Source organism: Tympanuchus pallidicinctus, unplaced genomic scaffold (genome assembly GCF_026119805.1).
Source record: "Tympanuchus pallidicinctus isolate F22 unplaced genomic scaffold, pur_lepc_1.0 scaffold3, whole genome shotgun sequence".
Classification (NCBI taxonomy): domain Eukaryota; kingdom Metazoa; phylum Chordata; class Aves; order Galliformes; family Phasianidae; genus Tympanuchus; species Tympanuchus pallidicinctus.
In genome coordinates this window covers 470,636-487,290 of record NW_026294747.1, presented here as the reverse complement: position 1 = coordinate 487,290, position 16,655 = coordinate 470,636, and the positions used below count along the sequence as shown (strand labels likewise).

General features: G+C 41.0%; 1 protein-coding gene across 4 annotated transcripts; it reads left to right on the top strand.

Annotated features, from left to right (window-relative positions):
* The first annotated feature begins 2,599 nt into the window (after positions 1–2,599).
* On the top strand, positions 2,600–15,391 carry LIN7C (lin-7 homolog C, crumbs cell polarity complex component). Of its 4 annotated transcripts, none has more exons than XM_052692498.1 (6): positions 2,600–2,837; positions 3,489–3,557; positions 7,652–7,770; positions 8,757–8,828; positions 9,164–9,373; positions 11,918–15,391. In XM_052692498.1, exons 2-6 carry the CDS (start codon positions 3,536–3,538, stop codon positions 12,071–12,073), a joined length of 579 nt encoding a protein of 192 aa, XP_052548458.1. In that variant the 5' UTR covers positions 2,600–2,837; positions 3,489–3,535; the 3' UTR covers positions 12,074–15,391. The 4 variants fall into 4 exon arrangements, with proteins under 4 accessions (XP_052548458.1, XP_052548456.1, XP_052548455.1 ...); XM_052692495.1 differs by lacking the exon at positions 2,600–2,837 and adding an exon at positions 2,844–3,024 and having other exon boundaries at positions 3,498–3,557; XM_052692496.1 differs by lacking the exon at positions 3,489–3,557 and having other exon boundaries at positions 2,699–2,833.
* The last annotated feature ends 1,264 nt before the right edge of the window (positions 15,392–16,655 follow it).

Genomic DNA, 16,655 nt, shown 5'->3' with positions numbered 1-16,655 from the left:
TGATTAACATTTTCCCCTTAGAGGCAGCTGGACATATATACTTCCTACAGCAATTAGTTAGGTAGCTATGTAAGTAAAAACCAAACCAAACCTTTCAATTTGGGCTTGTCTAGAATGTTTGTCTAGAATGTTCAGTTTGGAATGCCTAGAACAGATGGGCTGGCTGTTGGATACAATCTCATAAAAATACTGAGACCTTACTAACTTATAAAGAAAGCTCATCTTCTTATTTGCTTACGGATCAACTTTTTATACACTAAAACCTCTGAACTGAAATAAACTGTACGTTCATTCCAAGTTAGCTCATGCTGGAGATTGATTTCCATTTTCTCTTGGACTGCTAATGCAACTGTTTTCAGTGAGGACTTAAGCTATATCACTTGATTATTGATAATCCCTCAACACTGGTGTCACTGTGTACATAAAAGACTGGCAGGAAGTGCTTGCTCCCAGAGGTTCTACTGACACATAGTATGGAGTACAGCACCATCTTTCATGTGGCATTAAAGTGCAGCTGCTGACACCTAGGCTAATTCATCAATGAAGACAGAAGTAAAGTAACTCTGATACAAGATTTCACAAGCTTGAGCAATGCAGACAGTGGGGTCTAAATTAATCATTTCATGATATTTAGCAAAATACACCGATTGAAGTTTAATGGTTAGATTTTCCATGCTCCTCAGCCACCACTGTGCACTGAGTCATTTGGGAGGTGTACACTCCACTTCTGCGACCTGCTTTTGTTCCAGACACTTAACAAAATAAGGATTTCCTGACTATGACGGCACAAACTGATTATCTTGTTCATATGGAATCTGTCAACATCCACCAATGCTTTTAATCTGTCTTGAGAAAACCATGACTTGCTACAGACTCAGAAGTTCTCTCCTTTTTGGGAGGGTGGGGACGGGAGATAACAAATGTATTTTCGACTCACACAGCAGCTGATTCTTTGATTCAAATACACTTTTCTATTTTCAAAGACAAAAATGCACTAAAATATCTCCATCACAGAAATGTCTAGCTTTGTAACGTAGACCTCACTGCAAAAATACAGCACTATATTAACAGTGCTACTTCAGAAAGGAAAAATTAAGTGGGTATGCATCCTTTTTCCGTATCATCTGTAGCTTTATTTTCCTTCTCTTCTCTGTGGTCCTGCATTGCAATTCCATTCCTTCCACTGGAATAACAAGCCTGTCATTTTTGGTTTCTCCTGAAGACAAAGAAAAGGTGCACATGTGAACTGGTAGCTTTTTTTCATCAGAAAGAATGATCAAATGTCAAATTTATACTGTTTCTCTGATATTTTTCAGTTGGTTGAGTACCATAGGTGTTAAGAGAAAGAAAATAGCAAAAAGAATAAGAGCGTGCTTTGACCCAATTCTTTTGCAAGATTATAACACTGCTATTTTTCCTAAAATAAAAACAGAATTCACGATGTTAAAAAAGATCAAGTTTTCTGGAATAAAAGATAATCAGAGAAAGTTCCATCCTCTCCAGTGTTCCCTGTCTTTCTTGAACTGAGGAGCCCACAAATGAACAAAGCATTCAAGATGCCTCACTGGGGCAGACAAGGATAAATCAGATCATATTCCTGGAGCACTAAGGTTTAAGTGTGACAGTGTTACGAAGCAGACAGTGGGAGTACTGCACAAAATCTGTTTTTCTGATTTTCTTAGACTCATAATGTCATATTTTAAATGGAGAGGTCTGAATGACTTTGTCCAGCTGATTAGTTCTAGAGGAAAGTTAAAGCAAGTGCTCCAATTTCTGAACGTCTGGACAGAAGTCAAGGTAAGATCACACTAAAGATATGTTCAAACCTGTGTTCCTACCAAGGCTATATTTTTGACATATTGCCTAATACTGTAACTTTTTTTTTCTTTTTTCTTTTTTCTTTTTTTTCCAACAGTCCCATCTGTCTGAAGTCAGGGCAGGCTATTTACAATTTCAGTCACTGGTAACAGAATGGCCGTTCCTGCTCCAGTGTGACAGAAACATCTGGGTTTTATTCCAGAAACATTCTGCACTCCCAGCTGCTCAAACACTTTTTCTTGCAGGAAACAAGCCTGTGAGAATTTAATTTTGTTCACCTGCAGAATTCCATTCGTGTGACCTTTCCATTGAAATGCACACACGACATCCTTCAAACTGAGAGGAGCTGGCATTAAAACGGATTGCAGAGGGGAGGGAGTACATCACCATCACATTAGCTGACATTTGGAGGCCTGTCGAGAACCCTTCTCTTGCAGAGCTGCAAGCACCAGGCACAGACTAAATCAAAGCCAAACGGGCCGAGCTAAGCCCGTAGAATAAATTAGTGTATAAATAAACGTGCCGAAGTGGTCTCCTACTCTCTTCCAGAAAAAGCCTGAGTACGTCACTCATCTCCAATGTAACACCGCCGTTCCACGCAGTGTTAGCCCCGCACGTAGACAAGCCCGGTGCCAAACAGACACGCAAACCACACGCTGCACGTTTCCCACGGGCAGAGATGGATTTATGCATCGTTCCGTCTCCAGGGGCACTCGTGGCGCATGAACAGATACGCGCTCCGTAGGCGGCACTTCTTGTGTGTTAACGGGGAGTAGGAGTGGTTGAGCGAGGAAGCACGACAAACATTTGCTATTTCAGTCAAGACTGCTTTATTTATCCCACACCGGCTCGGCCCGCCCGCGGCACTCCTCTCCTCACAGGACGTGGCAGGGGGCGCCACGGCAACGGCGGGGCCGCGCCTCGCTCCTCCTTCCGGCTGGGTCGCGTCACTTCCGGCGAGGCCGCGGCGAAGACAAGATGGCGGCGCTGGGTGAGCCGGTGCGTCTGGAACGAGGCGAGTACGAATTCTGCCGTGGGCTTCGCTTTTCCCTTTTCTCCGCGGATATTCGCTGCTCTCCGATTCCGGCTGCTTCTGCCGCTGCCCCGGTCCCAGGGCCGGACTTCAGCCCGTGGGCCTGAGCCGGCGGCGGGCAGAGGGAGCTCTTCCTCCTTGTGGGGCGGGCAGCGCCGTGCAGCAGATGCTTGGTGAACTTTGCCTCTGTTGTTTGTTGTTTTTTTTCTTTTCGCCCCGTGCGCTAGCTAGGTCTGCTTCTTTGTGGGTTTTATGTTATTTTATTTTACTTTATGTTTTAATCGCGCAGCTGGAGGCATTTTTCTCGGGTTCCAGCCGGTTTCCATGGACGCGCTCGCCCCTGATGCCAGCTCCTTGTTCCTGTCAGGACTGTCAAATTCGTGGCTTTGAGTTGAGTGTGTTAGACTCTGTCTTAGCAGTCGGTCCCGGTTCTGTTTTATAATCAACGAAGGACTTGTGCAGGAGCCTCTCTGTACTTGTTCGAGTTCTCACTGGCTCCGTTGTGCCCTCACAGCCTCGTTTGTGTCGTTAGCGGGGTGTGGCACGTAACTACAGCCACTAGAGAGACGGATAAGGCACAAAGCCTAGTTGTGTACTTTTTCTATAGTGTCTTTTATCTGTGCTGTCTTTTGTCGAGCACTTTTAGGAAACGGTGGTAAACCGCCTAGAGTGTGTTTGAGAAGGATGGCGATTATGTGGAGTGCAGGTAATTGCATGAGCTGAGTGTTTTCTCATTGCCGTCCCCTCTGGGTCTGCTTCTCAGAGTGCCTTGTAGATTTGTAATCATATCTACATCGTCAAGTGCGGCCTATCACAGAACTCAGCTGTTTGTGCCCAGCCCTCCTTCCTGCTCTGCAAGCAGATCACTTGTGATGTGTGAGAGAAGGTCTGTAAGCAGGGACTTACGTAAGAACTTTGCTTCCCACTTTGCTTCCCACTCGGCAGCTCATCAACCCACCCAGCTCCAGAGCTTTTTAATTAGGGCAGCTGCTTTGGCAGTTTAATTAGTTGCTTTTGCTTGGGCTGTAGAGTTAAACCTCAGGCTGCATCTTCCTCCACCTCATTACCCTTCCATTATGCTCTTGCTGTGAAAACAAACAAATGTGTGGAGTTACTTTGGGATCAGTGGAACAAAAGAGCTGTTAGTCTTAATGCTTTTTTTTTTTTTTTTTCTTTTTTAAGTAAAAGCACAGTGTAGTGGGCCTACAAAAGGAAGAGGTTTATTTACAGATTTAAACAACTGCTGGGTAATTGCATGGGGTTGACTGTAGGTAACCTTACATTGAATCATTTTCAGCTCAAAAATGAACACAACTAATGTTGTTGGTGTATAGCATATAAAAAGAGAGATTAGTGTAGAAAATGTGCTGATTTAAAATGGTTACCATATGCTTACCGTCAGGGCAATTGAAAAATTCACCCAGTCTGTTCCTTCTTCCAAGCTTCATCACACAAAACTACTACCCAAATTTGCTGGAGTACAGGGATATAGCAGTGTTGAACATTTACAAATTACTGTTTGTTGGTGATGTGTAGGAAGTCTATGGGTACCTGAGGCTACTTGAATGCAGGCAGCAGAAGTGGTTCCACAGGAGTGTTTGTGAGGATGCTGTTTTCTCTTGTGTTTTGTTCACACACCAAGCCAAGGAGTGGTGGCGTCTCACTGTTGCTGTACTATTATTTTTTTTCCACCATGTTGGACCTGCTCCAGCACCTCCGTGTCCTTTCTGTACTGAGGTGCCCAAAACTGAACACAGCACTCGAGTTGAGGCCTCACCAGTGCCAAGTACAGGGCAGGATGACTTTCCTAGTCCTGCTCACCACACCATTCCTGATACCAGCCAGGATGCCACTGGCCTTCTTGGCCACCTGGGCACACTGCTGGCTCATATTAGCTGGCCATCAGTACACCAAGGTCCCTTTCCCTCAGGCAGCATTGCAGCCACTCCTCCCCAAGCCTGTGGGTTGCGTGGGGTAGTTCTATCCACTCAGGTCTATATAGGCAGAGGGGATTCACCAGGGTGTTCAAATGCAGGCCTACATGACTGCGAGGCTATCTGAGGAATGTGCATTTAAATGCATTTTTCTTTCAAGACTTCAAATTATTATCCTGCAAACACACACACACACACACACACAAAAAAAAAAAAAAAAAAAAAAAAAAAAAAAAAAAAAAAAAAAAAAAAAAAGAAAAGAAAAAGCCCAAAACAAAAACTTGAAGAGCTGATCTAAAAACGCTGTAAAGATTATAAGAAAAATTTTCAATTATGCGGTGGTTAATGATGAGGGTTTTTTTCTATTTTTTTTTAATCTTTAATTGCTTACTTCTGGATTTATCTATATGTTTTTCCTTCTTGAACGTCATAGGAACAGAACTCGTGTCTGGTTTTGGTATGTTGGCTAAACTGTAATGGTAATTCTGTGAGGAGGACAGCTTTCAGCTGATGACGTTCTGAGTGCAGCTCACGAGGAGGCAGGCTGTGTCAACAGGATAATCAGCCATCTTCCTTTTCACAAACAGCTGTAGGAACTGCTTTGGGTTTTTACATCAATAGTTCAGTCCTTTGGTCTGTCAGCAGTTCTAAAAATAAGTAAATGCATATTCTGTGTTAGTTTCACCTAGCAGGAATCCTGTTCACGTCCAACCTGTGTGTATTCTCAGTACCTTCTTGACAAGCTGATTCTGTGCTCTTGGTCTGTGCTTTCTAAAAGACAGCTGATTCCCAAGCTAGCTAATTTTACCTTAGGCTATAAAAGGCTGCACAGTCAAAGAATTCAGCTCTTAGGAGACCCAGGTAGGAAGTACGTGCAGTTTATTGAGAAAACATTGAGGTTATAAAGAAATTGATGAGTGGAGTTCTTGAGTGCTGGTTACTGCAGCTTCTCTTTTCATTAGTAAACTTCGGTCACTTGAATTTCTTACAGTCTTCTAATCAAACTGTTAGATGACTTCATACACATTACAGCTTACCATGATTCGTAGAGCATGGGTTGTGAGAGCTGCTGTGTAGAATCGTGCTCTTCATATGCCTGAAACAGTCTGCAAACATCTGTGAGTATTTGATAGTTGTGTTGTAGTTTACATCCTTAGCAGACTTTTTGTGAATATATGGAGTGTTGTAGGATTGGAACTCCTGCTATTGCCAAAAGATGTGAGCAGCTTCTTCCTTCCATTTGTTTGTTATTCTCCTTCAAGCTGTTCAGTGCCGGACTTCACGAGATTAAAGAGAGTTTGTACTATTGATGCTGAACAGAGGGTTTACTGAGAATACTTATGGATTTACATGATTAAGATAGAAAAATCATCAATCACACCTGCGCTATCTTACAGAATGCTCTCATCTGAAGCGTTGTGTGCGATGGCAGCTGCAGTATTTGGGTGCTGTTCCATGAATGACTGATGTCCAGTGTGCGGTACAAACACTGCTAGTGGCTGAGCAGATCAAGAAGTTCCATCGTACCATCTCTGCCTGGCTGCCAGCTGCCATCAGTGTCTGTGAGATACCTGACTGACACCTCACAGAAGCGGGCAGCGTGAACTGTGGGTTGCCTTCTGTCAGCACACCTTAATTTCAGAGCATGACAGGCTGGATGTTGGTTGCTACAACTTCTCTCTTACATGTTTGTGATCGCGAAGTTTGCGGCTGTTGCTGGTCTGTTTAGTGGCACCGTGGCAGCACAGAAGATGTTCCACGTGAAAGATGATGCCCTGAGGTTAATTATGGAAAAAGGAAAGTTATGCATTTAGGACACGGTCATGTTCCAGACTTCATCATCTTCTGGAATGATCTGTGCCTTGTTGATGTAGTAGATTAATCTCTGCTTCTTTTGCCTTTGTGACAATGAAGGCCATAACATCTATCTGCTTTTCTGAGAGGCCATTCTACTTCTGGTCAAGGACTTCCATGGTTCAGAAGAATGGTCGCTCTAGAAATGCAAGTGAGGAATATTAATCCTTCCTGCTCTTGAAGAGCTGCCTGCAGAAGGTCACATAGCTTCGATGTCATGTTTGATGCCCATCTTGATTGGTACTGGTCTTGAAATCAAGTTCCTCAGATGAGATTTTGGTTTCAGTGACAGTGTGATCTACCAGGAAGTGTTAAAAAAAACCTGGGAAACAATGTTGGGTTTGGGATTCTGATACAGAGCACTCCATAGAGGTGATTGAGGAGATTGGGCTCTTTTTCCTAGCGCTGTGATGAATTAGACACACTGCAGGTGGAGGAAGTAAGAAAGTATTTTCAAACTGATACAAGGTTTAATCAAGTTTTTATGATTCCAGCTGCTGTTTGGCATCCAATTAGTATAATTACATGCCTGAGTTGGCCTTATTTGTAGGGAAAGCATTGGGTGTATTTCTAGTAAACTAGTTTCTGAATGTAAAAGGAGTGTTAGCGTGCTTGACAATACTATAGATGGCTTTAAAAATGTAATAGCCATGCATTACTTATGTCGTGAAGTTTTATGCATACAAAATGTTACTAGTATTTATTATGAAAGAAATATTGCAGCCTGATTTCAAGGAAAAATGAAATTACTTAAAATACAGATGTGGTTGTGGTGCTTCTAGGTATTTAGAGGGCTGCATTGCTGTCTTTGATCTAAACAGTTTGAAAATAAAGTGCTTTATTCTAATATTTTGTTGATACGTGGTGATGTGGAAGAAATGAAACTGTAAGGTGTACACAAGCACACACAGGCTACTGCATTAACTTAGTTTATAAAACAAAAGCCAACAAACCATCAGTAGGGTCTTTTCAGGCATTCCTTATTACAAGTGCTTTATTTTTTTTTCTGTAGATATCTGCAGAGCAATTGAGTTGCTGGAAAAATTACAGAGAAGTGGAGAAGTGCCACCACAGAAACTGCAGGCTTTGCAGAGGGTCCTTCAAAGTGAATTCTGTAATGCTGTGAGGGAGGTAAGTTAACCGTGCAAACAATGAGCTTGCACTAAAAGTGGTACTTTTAAAAAACGTTCAATGCAACAGCACTTTTTTTCTTCATAGAACTGAATTTGACTGAAGTCTTCTGTTAAGCTCCATATTTTTTACAAGTTGAGAAGAAAACAATTTAGGGTAGTGCAGGTGTGTTGTATTAAATAGTGGCTCAGAAACGAATCGTTCCTTGGAGGTTATGATGAGAGTTCTGCCTTGCTGGCAGCTGGTACCTTGTTATCCTGTTGGCTGGTAAGAATGGGCAAAGTATGAATTGCCTCTTCTTTTAAGCCACATTGGCATCATGGCTTTGCACACCTCGTCTTCATTCCGGATGCTCTTTCAGAGATTTGAGATGGTTGAATATGTTCTCCAATTGGTGGTGGTGACGGCGATAACTCCTGCAGAGATGTGCAAGGTCTGTTTGTAGACAGGAAGTCCTCTATGAAGGACTGCATTTGTTGGGTTAGCTATCAGTAACCCACTTAGCATATTAGCATTCTTTTGGCCTTTGTGCTTGCAATAGCCTTTCTTTTCTTTAGCTGTTCAGTCAGTTGTGTCAGGTGAAGGAAAATGCAGATTTTAAGGGGAGGGCTTGATTGTTGGGTGAGCTTTGGAGAGCCGCCCTTGTGTAATTTTTCATACATCCTTATGGAAAAGTCCCAGCTTGAATCAAAGAAGGTGGTCGCCCATACCTGCTGTCAAATGTCATGGTGAGGTCTGCATGTTTTCCACGGAAAAGGATTTGGGTTGAGATCTAGAATGTGTGCTGTTTGTCTGAGCAGTAAAGACACTGAGAGTTATTTCTTCATTGTACAGTAAATTCTTACTTGGCACCATGCATCAGGGATTCGTTTGTTAGAGGTGTTTGTTTGTTTCATTCATGCAATTTTAAGTTGCAACTGATTGTTATGTTACCTAAGCAGGAAAATAACTGTTTTCACCATGCTGAAGTTGTCTTGTCTTTCAAGGTGTATGAACATGTATATGAAACTGTGGATATCAGCAGTAGCCCAGAAGTGAGAGCTAATGCAACAGCCAAGGTAAATGCCAAACTTGAGTAAAATGCAGTAGTTTGTTTACTTTAGTAGCAGAGAAAAGGTGTTTAAACTTCAGAAGTGTACCATCTAGATGTTTGATCAAACAGATAAGCATATGAGGTCATTAAAAGGTATAACAAAACATTATTTTTAAGCTTCTTCCATTTATGCTTTATTCTTTGAGTTCTGAATTTCTTATACTAATGTTGTCTAGGAAATTAATCTGATTTGTCGTAATATTTTAGCACTTTGAGATTAAAAACAATTTTTCAGCCTGCTCACTGTGTCAAGCTAAGGAGTTTATATTCATGTAAATAGGAAGATCTTATTTCCTACAGGCCACTGTAGCTGCATTTGCTGCTAGTGAAGGTCATTCGCATCCCAGAGTGGTTGAACTGCCAAAAACTGAAGAAGGTCTTGGATTCAACATCATGGGAGGCAAAGAACAAAATTCTCCCATCTACATCTCCCGAATCATCCCTGGTGGTATAGCTGATAGGCACGGAGGCCTGAAACGTGGAGACCAGCTTCTTTCTGTGAATGGAGTGGTAGGAATTGATTTTCCGCTTTCTTTAGCAGTAACTACTTGTCTCCACTTGGGGGCATACGTAGAATATACATGGCACAGCTTCAGGGTGTCTTTTGATCCTAGCAAAGTTGCTTCTTTTTGTCCTCTCAAGAGCATCTTTAGGTTTCTGAACCTAATTCTGTGCAGTGACACTTGGTGGATTATGCTTTGGTTATATTTTTCCACTGAAAATGGCACTATTTATATCAAGGTTTCAGATACTGAGAAGCTGTATAAATCTGGTAGGTGTTGTGTTCTGAAATAGTATTAAAGTGCCATTATGGCTTCCTGTTTGATCAAGTTTGACGATGCAGATTTTAACTTAGTTTTCTGCAGCTTTTAAGGTAAGTAGTAAATTGTGATGCATTGTTGTAGACTGAGCAGGAGCTCTTTGACATGGTTATCCCAGTAAGAGCACTACTGCCTGATGAAAGCTGTAGTAAGATGGAAAAACAGGGTGATGTTATCTTTACTTAAGTGCTATAAGCTTCAAAACAAGTATTTATATTTTAAGGAGTACATGTCTGATGTGCCATTGTAGTTATTTATTTTTAAGAGGTATCCTCTTCTGCTGAGTTGCAATACGAGAAGAAAAACAGAACGCCTGGAAAGAGGAGGCTATGGGCAGGCTTTGATTTCCAAGAGCTGCTTGTCAAATGCATATTAATCTCTCAAAATTCTGGATTTATTTATAGAGGCTTCCATCACATGCTTAGAATGCGAATGTTCTCGTAATTACATCTACAAACTCAGCTTTATTTTAATACTGAGAGTTGAAGTAAGCCTTTATGCTCCTTAGCCTGAGTGGGTTTTTTGGCATATGAAAGGAATCGAGACTTGCTGGTTCTTGGTACTCTGGGAGGTGCCTGCTAGCAAAGAGCTCTGTCATGCTTGGCTCCTGACTGTTGCGTGGGAGATGTGAGAGTAATGGTGTCCTTAGTGGTGCAGCTATCCTTGGCCTAGCCTTCCTGTGTGTGAAGGCATCAAGGGACAGGTCAGCTGTCCATAAAGCAGCAGCTGTTTTCACATGAAGGCTTCCTCACCTACAGACTCTCGCAAAGCAGAAACAACACCCCAAAACTCTGATCATTTGACAGTAATCCCAGCTGAGAACGGCTGCTTCTGTGCACATACGCACATAAATATATGTAGCTATTGTAAAAATACAGTGAATGAATAAAACTCTGCAAGAAAACAGGCTCAGAGGAAGAAGCTTTTGATGTTTGCAGATTAATTACTGTCATCTTGGTATGTGATGGACATTCTTGTTAGCAATTATGATTACTTAATACTTAAGAAGTAATTTGCTGCTGCCAGGATGGCAGTGGATGCGTCTTAAAGCACTTCTGGTGGTGGTTTGGGTTGTTTTTTTATTTACTCTTTTCACACTGGGAGATTTTAAGTGTACTGAAGAATTTTCTATGCTTTGGCACGGTTGACACTAAGACTTCACAAACAATCAGTAGTTTTTTTTATTGGAACAACCACCACATCCACTTGAATAACAAACATGAAAACATTCAAATGTATGCGTTGTCTGAGTCTGATGGAAGAGAAATAACTTTGGGTTTGTTTTTTTTTTAACTGTTGTCTTTCTTTCTGTAAGTAACTTTGTAGTAACGGGGAAACCCTCCAATCAACAGGTACATCACCTGCCTTCTAGCTTCTAATAGCACCCGTGGGAGGTAGGCTTGGGGTAGTCCCATTGCTGTGTTTGATGAGTTTGGGAGAAATAGGTTGTGCTGATAAAACGTGTGCCATCTAGGAATGTGTATTTGGATGAAGTTGCTGAAATATTATAATCAGATGAATCTAGTAATAAATCCTGAGAGTCAGTTTAGTGAAGTGTTATTTGTTTTTTAATCTGTTCTGACTTGTTGGGGGAGAGAGCATGGGGCTAGGTGGTTCTTAATGAGTTTACAGGAAGTTAATTTGAGTACCTTGCACTGAAGATAAGACACGTATGGAGTGCTGAGATAAACAATACACTGCCTGTTACGTGTTCTCTTGCAGGTGTCCAGTAGACAGTGATTTGCTTTGTCATAGCTGCCTTTTTGATGTTATCCTATGCTATCTTGCAGTTATCTGTGAGCTCTTGTCCTCAGCTAAGTGCAAGATAATTTGAAGTAGCTTATTAGGCAAATTGAGGACGACAATAAAGTGCATGATTATAGAAGAAAAGCCATCTGGGACTAAAAGACAACGTGTGCTGAAGCTGTTGATTTTTGAGTGTTATTTCAAAGTTGCCTATTCTCCCTGCTTCACTTATCTGATGTAAATGTAGGTAAAGACTTAACATAAGCATAACCAGAAGTTTTGCACTACTCTTCTTACTACTGATTGGTGTATTTATCATCACTCTGTAGTGATTTGCCGGAGAATGAATCCCAAGGTTGGATGATGTTGTTGTGAAGTTTTGAAACTGGAGTATTTTAGTTGACTATATAGACACAGAAAAATGGAACAGGTGTGTTTTCAGTGTGTGTTTTCACTAATATGATCCTTAATGACTTACACTTTGCAGAGCGTCGAAGGTGAACACCATGAAAAAGCAGTAGAGCTACTGAAGGCAGCCCAAGGCAAGGTCAAATTGGTTGTACGATACACACCGAAGGTCCTGGAAGAAATGGAGTCAAGATTTGAAAAAATGAGATCGGCGAAACGCAGGCAGCAAAACTGATGTTGAATGCAATGACTTCAAGAAGATACACGCCCTTCACGTTGTGTGGTTTGGTCAGTGCAGTGCCCGGGGTACATAAGTTACTGTCATTTTCATAGAACTGTAGAGTGAGTGAGGTTGCAAAGGACTCTTGGGGATTACGTAGCCCTGCTTAGAGGATGGTCGGCCAGAGCAGGTTGTTTAGGGCTGTGACAAGTTGGGTCTTGAGCCATCTCCAAGGATGGAAGCTCCACAAAGTTGCTGGGCAGCCTGTTCTAGTGTTTTGATCTCCCTCGTGCTAGAAGATATATGTTTTTCTGTTTAAGTGGAGCTGCTTATATTATAGTTTACGGCTGTTGCCTCTTGTCCTGTCACTGGGTACTGCTGAGAAGAGTCTGCTTTTCCTCTTTTAATTCTTCCGTATCAGGCATTTACACATCTTGTTGAGAACACCCTTGAGCCTTCTCCAGACTAGACAGTCTCAGTTGTCTCAGCCTCTCTCCTTGTTTGTCAGATGCTCCAATCACTGAAATCAACTTTCTGCCCCTCCTCTGGACGTGATCTTGTCTGCCTATGCCTGTCTTGCACTGGGGAACCCAGAGGTGGTCACATCAGTTAGGTTGAGTGGAAGAGAAACATCACTTCCCTTGACTTGCTGCAGACCAGCAGGCCGTTGGCCTTTCTTGCTGCAGTGATACGTTAGTGACTTACAGTCAATTTGGTATGTTTGGCTGCAAGGCTGTTTTCCAGCTGGTCAGCCTTCAGCCATGCTGGTGTAGGTCGTTCCTGTCCAGGTGTAAGACTTGCACTTCCTTTTGCTTTTCAAGCTTCCTGATAGTTCATTTCTGCAGCCTTTCAAGGTTCATTGGAATGGCATGGAGGGAGCGTAGTCTGTTGCCCTGTTATTAATGCATCTGTTAAGCGCTGTGGAGCCCAGTGCTGACCTTGGCACTATGTCAGTAGAGACTTGCTGCCAGCAGGAGTTTTTGCCACCAGTTGCAGCCTTTGGCAGTTCACCCTTCTTTTGAAAGTTTTCCATTTCTTTGCATTTTTCACAGTTTAAAAAAAATGCATCCTTTCAAACTCAGCTAGGGTACCCGAAAAAAAGTGTGTGTGTTGCATCTGTATGCATCTTTTTCGTATTAGACCTCTAAGCATGCAAATAAATTCAAAGGTTTTTCAAATGCATTTAGTAAGACCTGTTTCTACAATTGACATGACTTCTTTCCTATTCTGCTTTTTCATTTAACGTCTTCAGTTTTCTCGCTGAATTATTTTGCAAAGAAAGATTTTTATGTAGCAGTATTTTGGCACTTTTCTTAAGAACATGTTATATATCAACTACAAAAAGTAATCGTGATCAACTGCACAGCTGATAACAGTTACCAGGTTTTATAAAGTGTTGGTGAGTACGTTATTTTTACACTTCTGCTAAATCATAATTTGTTACTCTGGAAATTTTATTACCTCACCTGTAAATAATGTACAATCGGTGTTCTCGTATAACGACTTTACAGATTTATAAGTGTGAGTTATCACAGCAGTCATTCCTGTAACTTACATTGTTTTGTACTGATTTTCAAGCAGTTAAGGGGGCTAACTGCGTTTGCAGTTCTGGGTTGACTATATGTATTTTTATATTCAGAGACTGAAGATATGTTAATGCTTTCAACAGAATTTCAGGCGTTTCCCTGACTTTCTGCTGTTTTAAAAAAAAAGTTCATTTTAATGGTCATAACTCTTGTGGTTTTAGTATGTCTTACTGTAATCATACACGCAGAGTAACTGTACGGGACTTGGAGTAGTTAGTACCAAAATCACGTATGGTTGCATCTGTAAGAGTAAAACATTCTGAGGCTTACATGCCCACTAACCCTGGGGTGAACTTGTTTGGGATTTATCACTGAACTGCTTCCCATTTGAAGAGCTCGCGGTCGTAGAAACGGTAGCATCAACATCACTCTAAAAGTTTATATGGAATGGGGCTGGGATAGTAACAAGAAGCCTCCAGTTTAAGTGCTGCGTGTCTTTGCTCAAGTCTGGTTGATGGTGGCATGCTTTTGGTGTGCCATTTTGTAAAACTTTATCTGGACAGAGGTACTCTTCTTGAAACTACCAGGTTTGATGCTGTACTTGCATACTTGATTTTAAAAGCTTCACTTGTTGGTATATATCTATAATTAACTTGATTGTCTACTGGAGTCTGTTCATTTGTATGGCAGCTATGAGTGCATCCTAATTGAGTATGAGCAGTTTGATTCTTAGAGGCTTAAACTGAAAAGCGCAGTTCTGACCATTTGACTGTTCCCTAGTTTGTTCACGTGGAGCAGTACAGTCTGTTGTGAAATAATCAACTATGTGGAAGAGAGTAAATGGTTAAGGATCTAAAAATGACAGCATGAAGTTTGTGCATTTTCAGTTGATTTGCTGGAGAAGGAAGAATTGTGATCACGACAGGGCGGTGTGAAACGTATTTCCTTTCTGCATGTTTGTAAGCATGGTAAGCCTGCAAATAGAAGCTGGGATTTTAAAGATACTGATAGTTTGAAAATGCAGTATAAATATTTAACAGTTAGATGATCTTGAGCACTGAGTTGCATGGTTTATTATCTGTCATAGGCCTCTATCCAAAGGCCTCATGTCGCTGATAGGACCGTGCTGTCGAATTGTATATTTTTATGGAACAACTAATGTTGAAAATACTGAGACCAAAATCGCTAGGTAGCGCGATCGTGGATGTGTTAATTTAAGTGTAAGATAGTAGATATTTGTTTTAGAGCTATATAAAAATATATATATATAAATATTAAAAGTATGGATACGAGGTAGAAATGTGTTTTTTAGAACCTGTATCTCTTGGCATTACTGAACAAAGCAGTGGTTTCTGTTACTCTGAGGTAACTTCCTTTAGTGTAGCTTGAGCTACTGAATGCAATAGCATTATCGTTCTGAAGTGTAGCATTTGGATACAGCTTGTCATCCACTACAAAATGTGGGCAAGGGTACCTGGGCATATAAATTGTAGCATTTGATAAAAAGCTTTTTAATGGCAATAATGACAAAAAAAAAAAAAAAAAGCAGAAAGCTCATTAACAGTCATGTTTAATACTATGGAAACCTGTAACAGTAAGGAAAGGGTGGATTCAGATTCACCAACAAGCTTAATTTCTTTTACTACTGAGCAGTGCCTGTACTGTGTTAATATGCAGTCCCTACACACTTGATATCTTTGGGTATGCAAACGGTTTAAGAAGAGATATCATTTCTGCAGATCTGCATCTATTGCTGCTGTGAGGAATCTTTGGGTTTTATCAACAGAAAAATAAAAGTTAAATTTCACATGCATTGTTTTTGTGTATTTTTTTTCCTGAGTTTCCATATTTGGTACTTTTTTCATGCAGCTGTAGTTGGGTGTTTATGATCTCTGGGGCGTAGTGTAAACTGTGCGTGTGTGGGCATGCAAAGAAAAACTTCAAATCCAGCTTTTTAGTTTTTCCTGGTTGCTTATGAACCTTCCCTTTTCTGCCCTACGTTTTGTGAATTGTTGGAGAGATGAGAATTAGAATGCTGTAAAGTATACGTAGTATCTTGGGCCTCCTGCATTTTTGAGACCTCCTTAGTTTCAACTGCATGAGCTTACGTGGTGCATATTATTCCGAGTCAGATATTATCTTTTAATTGTTTGAAGCAAGTATCTCTGGTAATGAGATGTTAAATAACTTAATTCCTTGCTTAAAGACCTTGTGAGGTCTTCAAGAAAAATGTGCCTGAAGTTATGAATCGAGATAAAGGTGGGAGAAATGCTTCAGTTTGGAATGCAAAAGGTTTTTTTAAATACAGGTAAGCCAGACTGCAAATTGACAGCGTGCAAGAATCATTTATGTAAGTACATAGAAGATGGGTAACAAAACTGGAAATACAACCACATTTTCAATTTGGTTTTAAAAACGATACATTCGTATTGGAGAAAAACTGAGAAAAGCCTAAAGTTGCTGAGTCTGAAAGGTATCCGAGTGTGTCTGTGTATAAACATAAACTGAGTCGCCTTTTTGTCCTCAACTGCATGCTTGCTTGTAGTGGCATTCACTGATATTTTTTTTTTTGACTCTGGACTGAGCAGATTCAATTTGGTATCTTAGCAGAGACCAATTATGACTCAGTTTTTTGAGTTTATTTCTGTTGCATGAACACAGGATGATGTCTGGTGTCAAAGGAATTGCGCTGGTGCAAGGAAAGGTGTGACCAACTGCTTGAAGTTGCATAGAAGCCAAAGGTGTGGAGCAGACCGAGTTTCTGTGATCCTTTATGTTGTAAAATCTTTATTGGAATCTACTTTAAGAGCTATGTTACTATGCAAGGCGTGTGGGACTTGCTTCAAACAAATCCTGTGTCTGTTTAATTCTGTACCTAGATGTAGTGATAATTGTTTTCCTGTCAGGAACGTCTCTAATTAATGGAGTAATATTGATATATTTTAATATTTGGTCTTGTGGCTTAATATTCAAATGATATGTCCCATTGAGAAAAGATGTTTAAACAGCCATTTGCTCCCTCAGTGGTTCATTTCCTTCAGCCTCTTCCATGGTTTTTGATACTATTCCAC

Excerpts from the sequence above, each read along its gene's own strand:
- LIN7C (XM_052692495.1), top strand. Across the intron at positions 7,771-8,756 it reads TCTGTAATGCTGTGAGGGAG|GTGTATGAACATGTATATGA; the intron begins GTAAGTTAACCG and ends TTGTCTTTCAAG. Across the intron at positions 9,374-11,917 it reads TTCTTTCTGTGAATGGAGTG|AGCGTCGAAGGTGAACACCA; the intron begins GTAGGAATTGAT and ends TACACTTTGCAG.